This window comes from Spinacia oleracea, chromosome 5, assembly GCF_020520425.1.
Source record: "Spinacia oleracea cultivar Varoflay chromosome 5, BTI_SOV_V1, whole genome shotgun sequence".
Taxonomy (NCBI): domain Eukaryota; kingdom Viridiplantae; phylum Streptophyta; class Magnoliopsida; order Caryophyllales; family Amaranthaceae; genus Spinacia; species Spinacia oleracea.
This window is the reverse complement of record NC_079491.1, coordinates 14,128,573-14,144,200: the sequence shown is the minus strand read 5'-3', so window position 1 is coordinate 14,144,200 and position 15,628 is coordinate 14,128,573. Positions and strand designations below refer to the sequence as shown.

Here is a 15,628-nt window from a genome sequence, read left to right as displayed (position 1 = left end):
CGCACCATTTGTTTTTTACTCTATTCACACTACGACGCTGACTATTTTTTGTGATTCGTACGTAAGGAAATTTTAGTTATGTGGGGTCATGTTAGATTAGTGTCGATATATATTTTTTAAATATTAATTTTTTATAATTTTTAATTGCACACGATTTAAGATATATTAAGATTCAAAGTAATGGTTAGAGGAGCAAAAATGTACTATATTTTCAGTAAGTAGAACCTTTTTGAAGTAGAACTTCTTGTAAGCACAAGGAGACGGCGGTTGCATCCGAGAAAACGGAAAAAGCTTTGCGTTCGTAGGCCGAACAAGGTGGCACAGCACTGCACTCAACAATTGCTTCATTTTTTGAGCAAAGCCAAAATACTTCTCCATAATCTCAACTTTCAAAGAGTTTCATTTACAATAAATGGAGGAACGAATGAAGTTGGTGGCGCTAATTGGTGCAGGTGCATTCATAGGTTCTCTATCTACTTACACTCTTCTCAAGCTTCTCAACAGGTGTTCTTTCGCTTCCTCCCTTCAACAATTTTCAACCTTTTTTATTATTGTAATTTTTTCTGAATTTTTTGTAATAGCAATTGTTTTATGTTTCTTGTTGATTATGCTTTGAATTTGAATGAACCCAATACTGAAATTTGTTTTGTTTGGTGGGTTTGTTGGGTTTCGGGGAAAGAATTATAAAGTAGAGATTGAATTGTCCGTATGAAGTAGTATAATCAGTACTTCATAAATGTAATTTCTATTAGGTTATATGATTTGTATATTTGATGGGTGTGTATGGAATTCGAAATTAAGATTTGCGGGCTTGGTTTTGAAGTGATATGGGTTAATGAGTTTCAACTCTCTTAGATATATTGCGAATGTTAATTTGCATTTGTTGCCAATGTGATTCTTGTTGAGAAAAATGTATTGGCAAAAAAATATTTCTTGAAATTTCTAGAAATATGCGTCTGTTATAATACATTGTTATTCCCAGATAGGAAGACTAGCAATTTACTAGCATTCAAATGAAACTTGTCTAACTGTACATTGTTATGGACTGGATGAAGTAACTCGTATATAGGCCTCGGATCAGTACATGTTGGATAAACCTCTGTAGTTCGTATTTTGTTGTTCAACTTTATACTGTGTATTTCTGAATCAAATGTGTTTGACCCTGGGTAGTTTTTTGTAATTTTTTTTTGCTGTATCCTTTTTTCTGCGGTTGGTTGCTTTTAGAGATGAAATTTAGGTTATTAAATGGTAAGGAAGTAACCTACTTTTTTTGCAGAAGTGCAGAAGAAAGAGGCTGCAATCTACAGACGATAAAATTTGATGGTAAGGAAGTATTTTTTCTCCCTAGCTAGCTCAAAGTTATTTTGCCTCACATGCAACACATATGCCAGTCCTAGATGTTCTGTTTATGCTTTGTACCTAAAGAAAATGTTATGGAAAGATGTTAAGTAGTGTAGATGGAGAAGGATGGTCAACCGCGATATTCTTGGATCTTGCTAATCTTTATGCTATTTTTCTGTTTTTAACAAGAGCATTTTTCTTGGCTCCATGGGTCTGGGACTCTAGGTCTATGGAATGTGGCCATATTTAGAGGAATAGGAACTAATTACGATCACCACAGCTTTAAATGAAAAACTGTGCAAGAATATAGTGAAAGTAGTAGCTCTACCAAGTACCAACTCTATCAAGGGTAGCTGTCTTACTGTTGGTTTGTTATTCTCCTTACAGTTGTTTACAAACATTATGAAGGACATGTTATTCTCCTTACAATTGTTTACAAACATTATGAAGAAGGACATGCTTTTCTAAGTTATTGTGCCTGACTAGTTCTAGAGAGAGAAACTGTTAATGGGTAATTACCTTTTTTGTGGTTGGATAGTGGAACTTTTCCAAGTGAATTACGACTTTAGCAGGAAAAAATGAGGGAAAGATGTAACATTGGTGCTTCTCTTGCCATAATTTGAGTTTTGTTTGAAAAATCAAGTTTTAGTGTGTAAGGAGATTGATTTGGTTTTTTTTCCCCCGAATAAGCGGTTCTTTTTAGCCTTTATTTTTATTTTTATAAGACTACTGCCTTCTATTTTAGATTTTCAGGTTTTTCTTTTGGAAGGGGGTGAGAATTCTTTTCTGTTTGATATAATCAGATTTGTGACTTTTGGATGAGGCCTGTGGTCCTCTGAAGTCGTACCTTGTTACTAGGCTCAGAGTTTGTACATTCTAAGTTTTGAGATAAGAAAATTTTCATTAATTTAGGTAAGAAGTTTACCACGAAAAGGTTCAGGATCCCTTACAGATTGCAAGAGAGTTCGAATAATGATATATGAATCAAGGACGACCTTAACCTAATTAGGGTCCCAAAATCTTATGGTGCAAGCTTAATGAGATACTTAACTCTACTTTGAAACTCTTGTCTTTTCCTTTATAGAAGCCACAATATAACCATAGCTTCTGAACTGCCAAAGACCTTTTGACCTGTATGTCTACTAAACCAAGATATGAAACTTCAAGTTTTTCAGACTTTATTTACATTGATGATAGTCAACTAAAATAATATGGAATGTCCAGTCTTGACCTTTGATTTTCATTCTTACAAGCCTAATTTGCTGTCCAAATAACTGTTGTTTCTAGTCTGAAAACTTGTGCTATTTATGCCCTGCTATATGATTACTTTTTATTGTGGTTGGGTTACTGAAGCTTTAGTGTACTAAACAGACAAACAATCGATCCTTGAGGCAGACCAGAACAGATGTTTTATGCATAGGATGGAAAAGGAAGGAGCTCCAGATCTTTTACAAGATGAGATAGTCTCTGAGCAACTGACCAGGTACGTTGTCTTCTCTAAATGAGACCACGAGGGGTTGCTAGAAATATTTCTTGCTTTAAAAAATGGGTCTGCTCTTGTTTTTCTTTCTGTGTTCAAATTATAAACTATTCTTTTGCCTTCTTGGTGATTTAGTGACTAGTGATCTGTTGTAAGCTATATAATGTGGAAAGCGTAATTTGCTGTTTATGTATTTCCTCATCTAATCTGAAACGGGATGGTTACAAGATTAATTAATAAATCACCAATACACTGCAAATCAAATAAATCAATATCACCTCATATGTGCATTTTTCATTGCAAGAGTGGAAAGATACATCTGTTTTGGCATTGCCTGGGTTCTACTGTTTTATAATGGTTGACCGCATTTTAAAATGTGGGCAAGTCTAGACTTGTCCTAACACTACTCAACAATGGGTTATATCTTATATGTAGTTGCAAGCATAGCGTAATCTACAAGGTTCTTTGGCAATCTGCTCTGTTGGGAAAATTTGGCTGTTTGGCTTGAGACGAACAATTAGAAAAGAGTTAACGAGTGTTGTAGTAAAGATGAGTGTGTTCGTCACAATCATTTTCATAATGATGATAATGATATTTATTTCCTCCGTTTATTAGATGCACGCTTTGACTTTCATGTTTTCCAACAACGATTAATATCTTCAATTATATATTTGTAAAAATTATATCATTTTTTTTTTGAAAATATACATTGGTACTAGCACTAATAATAAAAAAAACATTATATTATTTGTTTTTTTTGTATATTAGCAATGGTCTAAGTTATTGAATGAATAATGTCAAAGTCCAAGTGTTGCATAAAGAAAAAATGGAGGAAGTGTTAAATTTCCACGTATATACTTAGTCCATATTGATTCAAATTTCATTTTTCTTTGACTGATAACCTTATCAGCTTATCTGTTCGACTCTTATGCTATAGGAGCCTTTGGTTAGTCTGCACATTAATTCATCGGCCCACTTTTATAGGAACATTCAATTCTTTGGTCTAGATAGCCAGCGGAAAGTAACAGAATCATTCGTAGTGGTGATTGGCCTCGGAGGCGTTGGGAGTCATGCTGCATCTATGCTTTTGAGATCTGGAGTTGGGAGGTTACTGCTTGTGGATTTTGACCAGGTTTGCAGCTTTATCTGCTTTCTATTTATCCTTTCCTGTCAGTGTGCATCGGAGAATGAGAGCTCCATTTTAGGATTAATCCAGCCATCTCTTGGTTCTATAAAATTTAGATTGTTAGGCCTTAGATCATAATTTAGCATTTCTTAGAGGAGCAAAAAGGCGATGTAGTAACTTATATCGATATACATTTAGTTTTATTGTCAAAATACCAACAAAGATGCTGATAATATCCGTCGAAGTACTTTGCAGCTGTGCATTTTCTTTTAGTTTTACAATGATCATTTTATAGTTTCTCTTAAGCTTTTTCTATCTCTTTTGGGTTTGTCTCCATGTGTGCATCATTGCAGGCATGTGTGTTTCTGTAGTCAAAATGCCACTTATGCAGTTAATTATGATGTATTTTTAAGCACATTTCAATAGAGCCATTACGTTCATATGTTATACCAATCTAGGACGCTCTCTCTTGGTTCTCTCTGTGTTCGTCTGTCTTTATGCATCCTTTTAAATAAGAAAAATCTGAGATTTTTAAAAATAAGTAAAAGAGAAAAAGAAAGGGGGTCTATACTTTATAGGGTTTATACCATCAACATTGCAAACCTATAGTACATTTTTTAGTTTTACAGACTCGTTTCTTTCTCACCTGTTTGGCATCTGGTTTGTAGTTTTCCATGTCCAGCTTCCTTTTGTTGGCAGTCTAATTCCCATCCTTCTATCATAATCGTCTACTGTTGACAAATTCTAAGAGTCTGTCCTGCGTGTGGATGCTGTTTTGTTGTTTTTAGAGATTTATTATTTAGCCGGATGAAACTATATGGAGTGGGGCAGTGCTATTCCAGTTTCAAGGTCGCAGTTTTTTAATTTCTTTAATTTATTTTAAGATTTATATTACCAATTAATGGTTTTTGAGTTGCTTTCTTGAGCTAACTAGCTCCTAATGGTATCATTTCATCCAAAATGCTATGGTATGTACTTTCTATTCCTCTACTAGTTAACCGTCTTATTTTCTCCAACACTTTGTGTGGATAAGAAAAAATGGAGAGAAAGGAAGGGAACAAAGTTCCCTTGTTTGGATAGGGGTTGGAGAAGGAAGGGGAGGGAGGAAAAATAGAGCTCCTCTTTCCTCCCCCTTCCTTTCCTTCTATCTTGCTATCCAAACACAATGTAACAGAGTAATAAGGTTTTTTAATTTTTTTTTTAAACTATGTTTTTGAGGGGAAAATGACTTTTTGGAAAAAAGCATTAGAACATGTCAAATTAAGTGAAAGGCTCCCTTTTGTTAAGATTCCAAATTCTTTTATTGTACACTGGAAAACTTGGTGTATTGTTGCATTTGCTAAGACATTTATTGTTGTTTGTTTTTTGTGCATAAATTATACATGATCATGAAGGTAGTTTTTTTTCCGATTCCTTTGTTAATGGTAAGGCCACCATGCTGTCTTCATTGATATGTTTCTGTATGACTTCTCCCAAAAATTGAAAAAGGAAATGCTGCTGATTTGGAAACATGAAATTTCTTTTGGGACAACAAAGAGTCATAATAGAGAGAGTGAATTATTTTGGTTTTAGGGCATAAATGTCTATCTCTACTAATATTAGTTGCATGGTTTTGCAAGGTTTCACTTTCGTCACTCAACAGACACGCCGTTGCTACGCGAGAAGATGTTGGTATGCCAAAAGCTCTATGCCTTAAGAAGCACTTCTCAAACATTTTTCCGGAGTGCCAAGTTGATGCACAAGTGGTTTTGTATGACGCGTCCTCAGAGGAAGAGATTTTGTCAGGCAACCCGGATTTTGTTTTGGATTGCATTGACAACATAGATACAAAGGTAATTTCCATGCAGCAATGAGTAATCAAATTACTCACTTTCTATGCTAACAGCTACTCAGCCATATCCTATCCTATATACTCCAGGGGTGTTCAAATTACTTTTACCTTTTACGTGTTCAATTTTGTAGAATTTATGATACTTTATCAGATTATTGTATTTCAGTTTTATGATTGCTTGTTTTGATTTGTGTATTTCAGTTTTATGATTGCTTAAATTTCCCTTTACTATTCAGTTTTTTTTATTCCCAGTGGGTTTCCGTTCCTCAACATTTTCCTTAATTTGGTGTACTTCATTTGTTTCTCATCTAAATGTCGCAGTCTCATTCAATTTTTGTGATTGTTCTGGCTGACTCCTTTTTTTTATATTTAAATTGACCAGATCTTGTAAACTATTTGTCTAACATTGTACATCGACTGTCCAAATTTCGCTTTGCACAATTAGACAAATAGTCCAACTTATTGGATAAGAAAAAGAGCACAGACCTATGTACATTCTTACAGAAGCACACTTTCACCCAATATATGCATTGACAAAAGAAAAATATAGCTTTTCCGCTCTAAATTGCAACAGTACCTTATTTGGCTAGTGATTTCTCTGTCACATGGTTAGCTTTCTTTTGTGAAGCATATCATTTGTATTGATGTTTTTCAAAGCTAGTGTCAATGATAAAGTTATGTCCTTGGGAGCAACGTTTGCCTTCTAAATGAAACTAGTAACTAGGGGAGGGGGGGGGGGGTATCATGCTGGGCTGCGGCAATGTTTAGACGTTTAGTATAGGTGTAAATCTAAGGTAAATTGAACTCTGAAGTACTCATTTAGTGAACCTGAAATTTTTGGCATATTAGGGATGAATTGATTTTGTTTGACATGGAAAGTTCTAACTACGCAAGTAGTCATGCTGTGCTTAAAAAATGTTTTTTCCTCATTAGTGTACAACAATGCAGGTGAATTTTCTATCTGCTAAAGTTTTTAGCAAGTTGGTATGTAGTTATGTACAAATAGCTATAATACGATACAGCTAGTCTTCCAACATAGTTTTTCCACAGCCTCAAATGTTAGACATCTAGAATTCATGTCATATATGTTGCATTTTGCTCTCTTCTTATAAGTTAATATCAATATTTCAGGTTGCATTGCTTGCTGCTTGCGTGCGTAGAGGATTGAAGGTTCTATCTGCAACAGGAGCAGGCGCTAGAGCTGATCCAACTCGAATTCGTGTGGCTGATTTGAGAGAATCGACAAATGACCCCCTTTCTCGATCTGTATTGCTTTATCCTCGCCTTTTCAAATCTTTTTTTGGTTAATCATATAATTTGCTTAGAGCAACTCCAATGGTTGCATTTAGGGACTTGCTTGCAATTTCCAAAACTTTCAAGCAAGTGGCTTAACCATTGGAGCAATTTTGTTAAATTAGCTAGACAAAGCAAATTAGCTCTACCAAGCTAATTAGCTTGGGAAAAAAATAACCTTTTTTTTCTTCTAATTATTAGGAAAGTAAACGTAAGAATAGAATAAAAAATTAAAAAAAGAAGTTAAAACAAATTCAAGCTACTTGCTAACCATTGGAGCATGTTGTTGCTAGAAAATGTTGTTGCTTGAAAAATTGATGTGGCATACCAAGCTACAATGATATTAGCTAACCATTAAAGATGCTCTTATATGCTTTGTACAGTGAATTACCAGAGTGAACTAGAGAAGATTACATATCTTCCCTGTTTCAGTTCTAGTATGTTTGGTACTCCGTACATTGTATCATTGATTGTTAATGTCAACTTTTAGATAAAGAAAATTTCATGTGGTGGAGTATTGTACAATAATACAGTACCAAGAGTTCTCTGTTGCTGTGTTGCTTGGAACTGGAATTCGAAAATTAAATAAAACTTCTGCTGGATCAAGGGAATATACTGCAGTATAGCTGTCTGCTTGATTTGAAATGCTCTCTAAAGTCTTGCGTCTTCTAACCATTCCATCAGTTTATATTCTCCAGGTTCGACAGAGGCTGAAGAGAGACCATGGCATTGAAGGTGGAATCCCTGTGGTTTTCTCCCTGGAAAAACCCAAAGTGAAACTGCTTCCATTCAAGGGTCTTACTGGAGAAGAGGAAAATCCTTCTGAGTACCAAGTAAGAAAATTGTAGCTCCATTTCTTACATTATCTTGTAAATGTTGATTTGCATCTTTGTATGAAGCAATTACCTTGTATTACCTCTGTTTTACTAGCAACAGGGACCAAGGAGGGTAAGAGAGGGTATAAAAGGTGTGGTATGTGCATGAAAAAGTAGGAGAAATTGTGTTGTTAGTGAGGTTTATGTAAGAAAAAGAAAATAAAAGAGTGTTGGAAGTGGGGTTGGGTAAAGTTTGCCAAAATAGGAGAAAAGCAAACTGCAAAAGTGTAACCCGGCAAAAAGGAACCGAAGGAAGTAGAAAGTGTAACCAACAAGAAGGAGCGGAGGTAGTACCTGTTAGTGTCAAGGAGCGCCTCTATCTAGTTGCATATGAAATCCAACTTAGAGATCATTGATTACAGTTTGCCATTATTGTTGGTTTCCTATTGAACCTTCCCTCTAACATTTGAGGGATAGACCATAGAGAGAGAAAGAAAAGAGATTGTGAAAGCACTTGTCGTTTTGCATTAGGACAATGATCAGGGAAGAAATATAAAGAGCATAACTCGTAGTGGAGACTCTTAAAGAGGTGTACAAGACCGTGCAAGAAATATGGAACATACGTTCGGGGATAAAATGGAAAAAAGAAAAAGGAAAAACAACAATCAACATAGCACGCGAATAATTTTGTTTATTTGTATGGTGATGCATACTGTATGCTTGGATTTTTTTCAACTCCGTCCAAGGCTACTTTACCATTCGTTGGGATTCATGTTGAACTTGGGATATCCTTTTCCAATGAACCAAATAATCTATATATAGCTATGATAATACCTGTTATACCCAACCCAACATTTGCAAGATTGATAGACACCTCTTTTGGAGATTTAACCAGATGTACCCCCGCCCCCCCTGTTTAAAACTATGACTTGTTTCCCTTTTGTAGCCCAGAGATTTGTGTTCGGAAACAATGACAATGGATTAATTATAAGATAACTATCATATTACTATAATTGATGATCTACTGAAGAGGCGTGATTGCCATTCATCTTCTAAAATTATTTGCAGACCTGATAATGATAGTATTTTTCGGATTAGTCTTCAACTCTGTATGTACGTCACATATTGATGACCTTTAACATAATGTCATAATGTCAAAACTTCACATGGCAAGGCGTCTGGAGTTGAAAAAGAAATGTTTAGATTTAAAACTGTGGCATTATGACATGATGAAATTATTTGTCAAGATAACAATCTTTATATGAGTTCTAATCTATTCATTTAAATCTGGGTTCCAAAAGAGAAATTTCAAAACAATCCCCTTGATTGGCATATCAAGTGGCATTCTCGTAATTATAATGAAAAAATATACAATCTAAAAATTGCGATGTACAATATTTTTGATATTTAAAAAAAATAAAAATAAAAGAAAATAATTTTAATATAAAAAGAGATTGTATATTTAAATATGTAGATTATATATTTTGACAATTTATTTACGAAAATACCCCTGGATATGTTTCACTCGCCAGTCATGGAGATTGATTGGGCGGAGTTCGGTTCCAAATCCTTTATTTATTACTTGAATTAATGTTCAAAGTCTTCAAAACACTTTGTGCAAAAAATGGATGATGGGATTAATAACTTATACTAACCAGGTACTTTGGTTCAATCTCAATCAAAATCGCTACTTTAGAAGAAGAGATCGAGATTTTTCTTTGGAAAAGGACGCAAATATTGGTGGTATGAGAGTTTATTATAAACTTATTAGTTCAACCAACTGCTTCATTGTATAGGCATATAGCTACCTGAGTTGATTCAATTGTACTTTGTACCATAATATACTTTATTCCTTAGGTTAGTCCTCCTTTTTCTCCAAGGCCGTTATACTCAGTTTCAACCAAAGTCTTCCCGGAAATTAGGAAGCATATATATACATCTCTTACCTCTGGAAACCTTTTACTTTAATTTTTACTATGTCTTGAATTTTTTTTACGTGTTCCAAACGAGAATAAGTTACTTTCTCAAATCTGAATTAGATAGTAAGATGCAGGTGATTTATTCATATTAACAATAGGAATGCACTTTGTAGTGAATCTTAGAGAAGATCTTATATACTCCAAGGTAACCCTAGCTAACATCAAATGTCTTACCTTGAGGGATTGATCGTTTAGTGATTGGTAATGTTTTTTAGTTATTGTTGTTAATGTTCTGACCTTGAACTCTTTCCACCAGGTTGTACCAGGGTTTAGGGTCCGAATTATTCCTGTTCTAGGCTCTGTGCCTGCAATTTTTGGCCAGATTATGGCCTCGTATGTTATCACAAAGCTAGCAGGACTGCAAATTGAAAATGAGCCAATAGTTAATTTTGATGTGGAGCACTATCAAGTCCTTCATCAACGGTTGATTGAGCACGAAGAACTAGTTTATGGTACTGCTAGTGAAGTACAGGTGTGATAATTTCCTAGGAATATTTTCATATGTTTGTATTTCCTTAAGAAATTCTCAGTTTTTGTCCCTTCTCCCTCCCCCCCCCCCCCCCCCTCCCCTTCAACCCAAATAAAGAAAATGGTAAAGGCTTTATCCTGAGGGAGGAAAAGGGGCATAGTGCAGAAACAGAACACTTGAAAGGATTCTTTTCAGTTTGATGTGACAAAACCTTAAAATTAGTTGAGGGACGACTAAAAGTTAGATTTTGCAAGGAAAGTATGTACTTTGGTATGGTTTTCTCATGTGCCATACTTGTGCGATTTTTAAATACATAGTCGGATAGGAAATGTTACATCACATTTTGTGGCTTGCGAGAGAGATGATTTCATTGAAATTTGAGAATATGTGCCCTGAATGTCAGGAAGCCACAATTACATGAGAGTTTGGAAGAGAGATTATGAGCTGAGGATATAAGGCTTTGCTGCTATGGATTTTTCTGTTCATGTACTTGGTGAGAGTTATATGTTGGTGTGGTACTGAAAATATGTTAATGTGAGAGTTATATGTTGGTGTGGTACTGAGAATATGTTAATGCAAGAGTGTAGAGAACATGCAAGTGTGGAAGTTTTGACTGTGTACGAAGGTGATTAATAGTTTGTTGATGACTTGATGCTAGGAGGATGAATGTGGTGAGTTTCTAACACCATTTTCTCAATAAGGATGTAAAGTTCCTAAATTTTTTGATTTAAGAACCTGTTCTAGAACCTTAAAATTCAAAGTTGATTTAGGGATATAAGTTAAAAATCTTGGAGTGTTGCCCTTTTGTCAACTGTGATTGTTGTGGCCTACACAAAACGTACAAAATACACAAATAGGTGGAATAGCAAATGAGATGATTATTTGGATGTTCGCTTGCATGTTTACTAGCTTTTCTTCTCTTAAAATGCTATCTTTATGATAACATTAATTCTAAATCAGTACTTTAGAACCAAAAAAAAAAAAAAGAACTTACTAGATCCTTAAGGCCTTAGTTGATCACCATTCAGTTTTAAATTTACCAATTGTCTCAGCAATCACTAATCATCACCATGGTTGTCAAAAGGGTGATCAAGTAATGGACAAACCTGGTTAGGTTTTTTTTACTTAAAAGTGCTAATTAACAAGAAAACATGTGATAAAAGATGGTGATTTTGAATAGATTCTTTCAGACGGTAGGGGGAAAAGAAGTGCTCCAACTGTTTACAAGCTTTTTTAATAGTTCTGCCAATACTTTCTTTTCGATAAAAAAAGTAATACTGACCCCCTGAGACGGGTGAGACATTAACTTTGGTGGCTTGAGCTTTAATCCCTCAACCTTGGGTGTATATAGTGTGGAGAATACAGGTGCTCCATCACCAATTACTCACTTCAGCCTTTTGTAGTGCTGCGTATGTCGTGTTTATTTAATTATTGACTTTGACTCTTTGTTCCTTATTAAGGTAGATGTTGAAGAAGTGAGGTATGTTGTAAAAGAGTTGTGGCATGGACGAAGTGCTAAGGATGGGTCTTTCAAAGGCGTGGGACGTGCAATGTGGCGATCGGTTAATGAATTGATGCTTGTTAGGTATGTATCCTACTTATTTCATTGCATAAAAGCCCAAGCAATCAAAACTCAAAAGACCTTTTTTAATTTCTCTGTTTGCATTTTCTGTCTCTTGTTTCATACTTATTCATTATGAACTATATGCTTCATATGGTGATGAGTTATGGAGATGATTGATGAATAATCATGTTCCTCAGGAAGGTGAAAGGAATTTTCTTTTCTTTCTTTGTTTTTTATTAATAAGGGGGAATACGACAACTGTAGTAGGTTTTTCAAGTTAATATTGTTGCTGGTAATGCTGAAGCAATCTTATCCAAAACAAAATTGTTAAGAAACAAAGAAAGAAAAGACCAACAGACGGAGTACACATATGCTACTCTCTCCTTCAGAGAATTGTTAATAGGCTTGATAATAGAAGATCCATTGTTCTTTTCCCACCAAATTACTCACAGGATGGAAAGCAGACCGCTACGGAATTTCTTAGCCCTTATTCTCATAAATCTTGTGTAAAACATTTGTCGTGGTAGGATTAGTAAACAGCTAACACACCCCTATCGCACTGATTTGGCTCTCATAAAAGGATGCTAGTTTACAATGCAAAAACAGGTGTTTGCATCCCGACCCTTTAACTGTCTGAGCACCAAATTATACATTAGGTATTTAGGTACCAATGCCTTAAAGACTCTGTACACTGTAGGTACCAATGCCTTGCAAAAGCTTTCACTTGTATCAAAATCTTCGGCTTGCATTTAAGGATGGAAACAGAAAAAGGCTGTAGGATTGGTGCTCTTTGTTAGCAGCTGGACTAATTTAGCTAATTGCACCAATAATAGCATAATGAATCTGCATCCCCAAAAGGAAAACCTCGTAACAGCTTTCCTTAAGAGGAGGCAGTAACATGTCTCCTTATGGTTTCCTACTTTCCTGTCACAAAAACAGAAGATTCATTTATAAACACAAAGTTTAGCATTCTATAAGATGTACAAAAATCTACTTCATGATTGAGTAATAGTCACCCCATAAAACTCACCCTGATGGTAGTGAAATTCATGCTCTGAATAAGTAAGTCATTCTAAGATACTTCTCGACACATACACTGGAGGTACCTTAGGGGTCCTCTTTTACTCTTGTCCTCCGACTCTGGTTGCATAATATAAGGCACCCACACTTTTCATAGTCGAACTTCTACAATCACTTTCTCTTGAAGTATATTGATAAACTATATTAAAAATAAATGTTACACATATTAAATATGCATACTAGTGATTTGTTGACTGTTTCCTTGTTAACATAGCTGATTATTAATTTTTCATGACATGCCTTCGTCGTTGTCCTTATATAGGTGGGATCAAACAAAGCCTGCATCAGTTTCGAACTTGATTCTTTTGAAGTTCGATGAGGTATGTATTATACAAGCACTATTTCTTTTAGTTTTACAGCATGAATTAACTGAAAAAATATCAGACAGAAAAGATGCATGGACTGATGGGAAATGCACCTTTAGAAGTTATACATAAATGTTCGTCAGAATATTTTCTACAAGGTGCAGAGAAGTTTGACTCAGCAGCTGCGCTTACATATAACATACTTTCTGTTTAATGCCCTTTCTCTTTGTTATTGAAAGAGGTACTTCTGTTCTGTGCCAACTGCCAATTTTCTTGTTACTCCTTTGACAATCTTCTTTCCAGTTTTTGCACTTCATCCGAAAATTTAAAATCTCAAATAGAGGGGAAAACCTTTATTGCATGTCTTCTCCTGGGAACAAGATTATTTTACTAGGTTTCAAGGTAGAAAACCGAATGGAGTAAATATCATTTATTATAGAACTAGAAAGTATTTTTAAAGCATTACATGCAAATGCGAATTTACTGTTAATGCTGAAGCTGGCGCTGGTAATTACCTGCCACCTGATCATCTTTGGTCATCCATGTTAAAACCTTTCCACCCTCCATCCCCCTTAAAGTTCGCTGATTTCCGAGCTTAATATTGTCTTTTTTCAGGTGGATGAACACGAATCAATGACACTTGATGACATTAAAGAAAACGAACCAGAATTTTACCAACGTGTATCGACTGTTCTAAAGCGAGCTAGTTTGGACTTCAACCTATAACCGCGTTTCATGTCCTCCATCTTTCAATTCAGGTCATTCATTTCCTGTTGTATGAAGGAGGGTCAGTCAGTGCATATGTTCAATCGAGGCAATTCGACAAATCTTGCGAAGATAAATATCCAAATGAAATTATGAAATATGGGACACTCTTTTATCAGCTGTTGCAAGTTGATACACAGTCCTAAAGTCTAATGGAAACCTGAAGGTAGACAAGGGGTTCACTCCTCAACTGAGGCGCATAAAAAGATGATTGATGCTCTTGTGATGCTAAGGTGCTTGATACTCTGGTAGCCCAAATCTCATAGAAATAATGACAGGGAGCTGTATACACAAAATTCACATTGTTTTGTTGCCTTCTTACCTTATCTTCATTTGTCTTTAGATGTTTTTTTTATTCAGCTGATTATGATTGTCACAAAATTCTTTTTAATTACATGGGCTGCATATTTCATATCATAATTATATCCCGTTGAGAACCAAACAGAACTAAGAAACAATATGGGCCCTTAGATCATCGAAATCGAATGGTCCAAGTGATTCCAGTGTCATGAATGGCATTTTCGTAATTATGAAACTTTTAAAATTGGTTCCCGTATTCATTACTTTTAAAGAAATTTCATTTACTCTTTGAACAATTTCATTACTTTTACTAGTTTTTTATTTACTTTTAATAATAACTAATGTCGCTAGACTGCGCATGGTATCTTGAAGTAAAAAAAAGTATTTATGAAATATGTGAATAATTATTTTATGTAATCATCCTGTTGGTGTACGATTAACTACAAATTTCTTTCTTAAACATTAATATGTAAATTGAAATTGTTGTTTCAAGCCTTGTTGTATAGTGGTTAATTAGTTACACAATATATTTGGACTTAGTAAACATTTGTAATGCTACTACATGAGTCGGCATCATGCAAACACAACTATAATCCTTACCCTTTTACAAAAAAGATCTTGCCTTTTAACAATTATAATAATGTCCACAACACCTTACAATCCTTCTTCAAAAAATTCAGAATTCTCTCAAGAATAGTGTGTTGACCAATTACCTTAATAAACCATGCAATTACATTTCTGCCATCTCACTCACCCAACCTTGTTCCAATCTATTCTCCCTCTTCACTTCCTATGATCCCTTCTCAACCCAACTTCTTCGATCTCTAATGGCGACAAATTTTCTTTTTCGATCTCTCTACTTCACCGCACTCAACAGGGGGACATATCTCTTCATCGTGCTCAAGCCAACATCGACCTCTCCAATTTGACTGGTTTGGTATGTGCTCCATTTGACCCAATCAGACAACTCATCCATCTTCGTTTATATCAAGGTATTCCAATAATATTGATGCACTCCCACTAGTCGTTAATCATGGGAGTACACACAAGTGATACAATTTATTTCCACCTGACTCAATCCTATGGCACTACACAATGTATAGTAGCAAAGGGGTAAGTAAGGGGTCGAACTCTCGGGAATCAAGTGTTTCCTACACCAGCAAGGGACATGCACTCACTAGACAACTTTGCTTTAACACAACAATCAATGTTGAGTTGTTTGCACAACTTGTCACTACTTTTACAAACGAGAGGTAATCAATACAAAGGGATAAGACTAG

At 35.1% G+C, this 15,628-nt stretch overlaps 1 protein-coding gene across 2 annotated transcripts; it reads left to right on the top strand.

Moving 5' to 3' along the window:
- The first annotated feature begins 225 nt into the window (after positions 1–225).
- Positions 226–14,606, top strand: LOC110777078 (tRNA threonylcarbamoyladenosine dehydratase). 2 transcript variants are annotated; one of them, XM_021981689.2, is made up of 11 exons: positions 226–504; positions 1,277–1,323; positions 2,713–2,824; positions 3,806–3,953; positions 5,567–5,779; positions 6,910–7,044; positions 7,770–7,904; positions 10,122–10,337; positions 11,795–11,919; positions 13,241–13,298; positions 13,899–14,606. In XM_021981689.2, the coding sequence occupies exons 1-11, from the start codon at positions 413–415 to the stop codon at positions 14,007–14,009; spliced, it is 1,392 nt and encodes a 463-aa protein (XP_021837381.1). In that variant the 5' UTR covers positions 226–412; the 3' UTR covers positions 14,010–14,606. The 2 variants fall into 2 exon arrangements, with proteins under 2 accessions (XP_021837381.1, XP_056684796.1); XM_056828818.1 differs by having other exon boundaries at positions 227–504; positions 1,285–1,323.
- Positions 14,607–15,628: the final 1,022 nt, after the last annotated feature.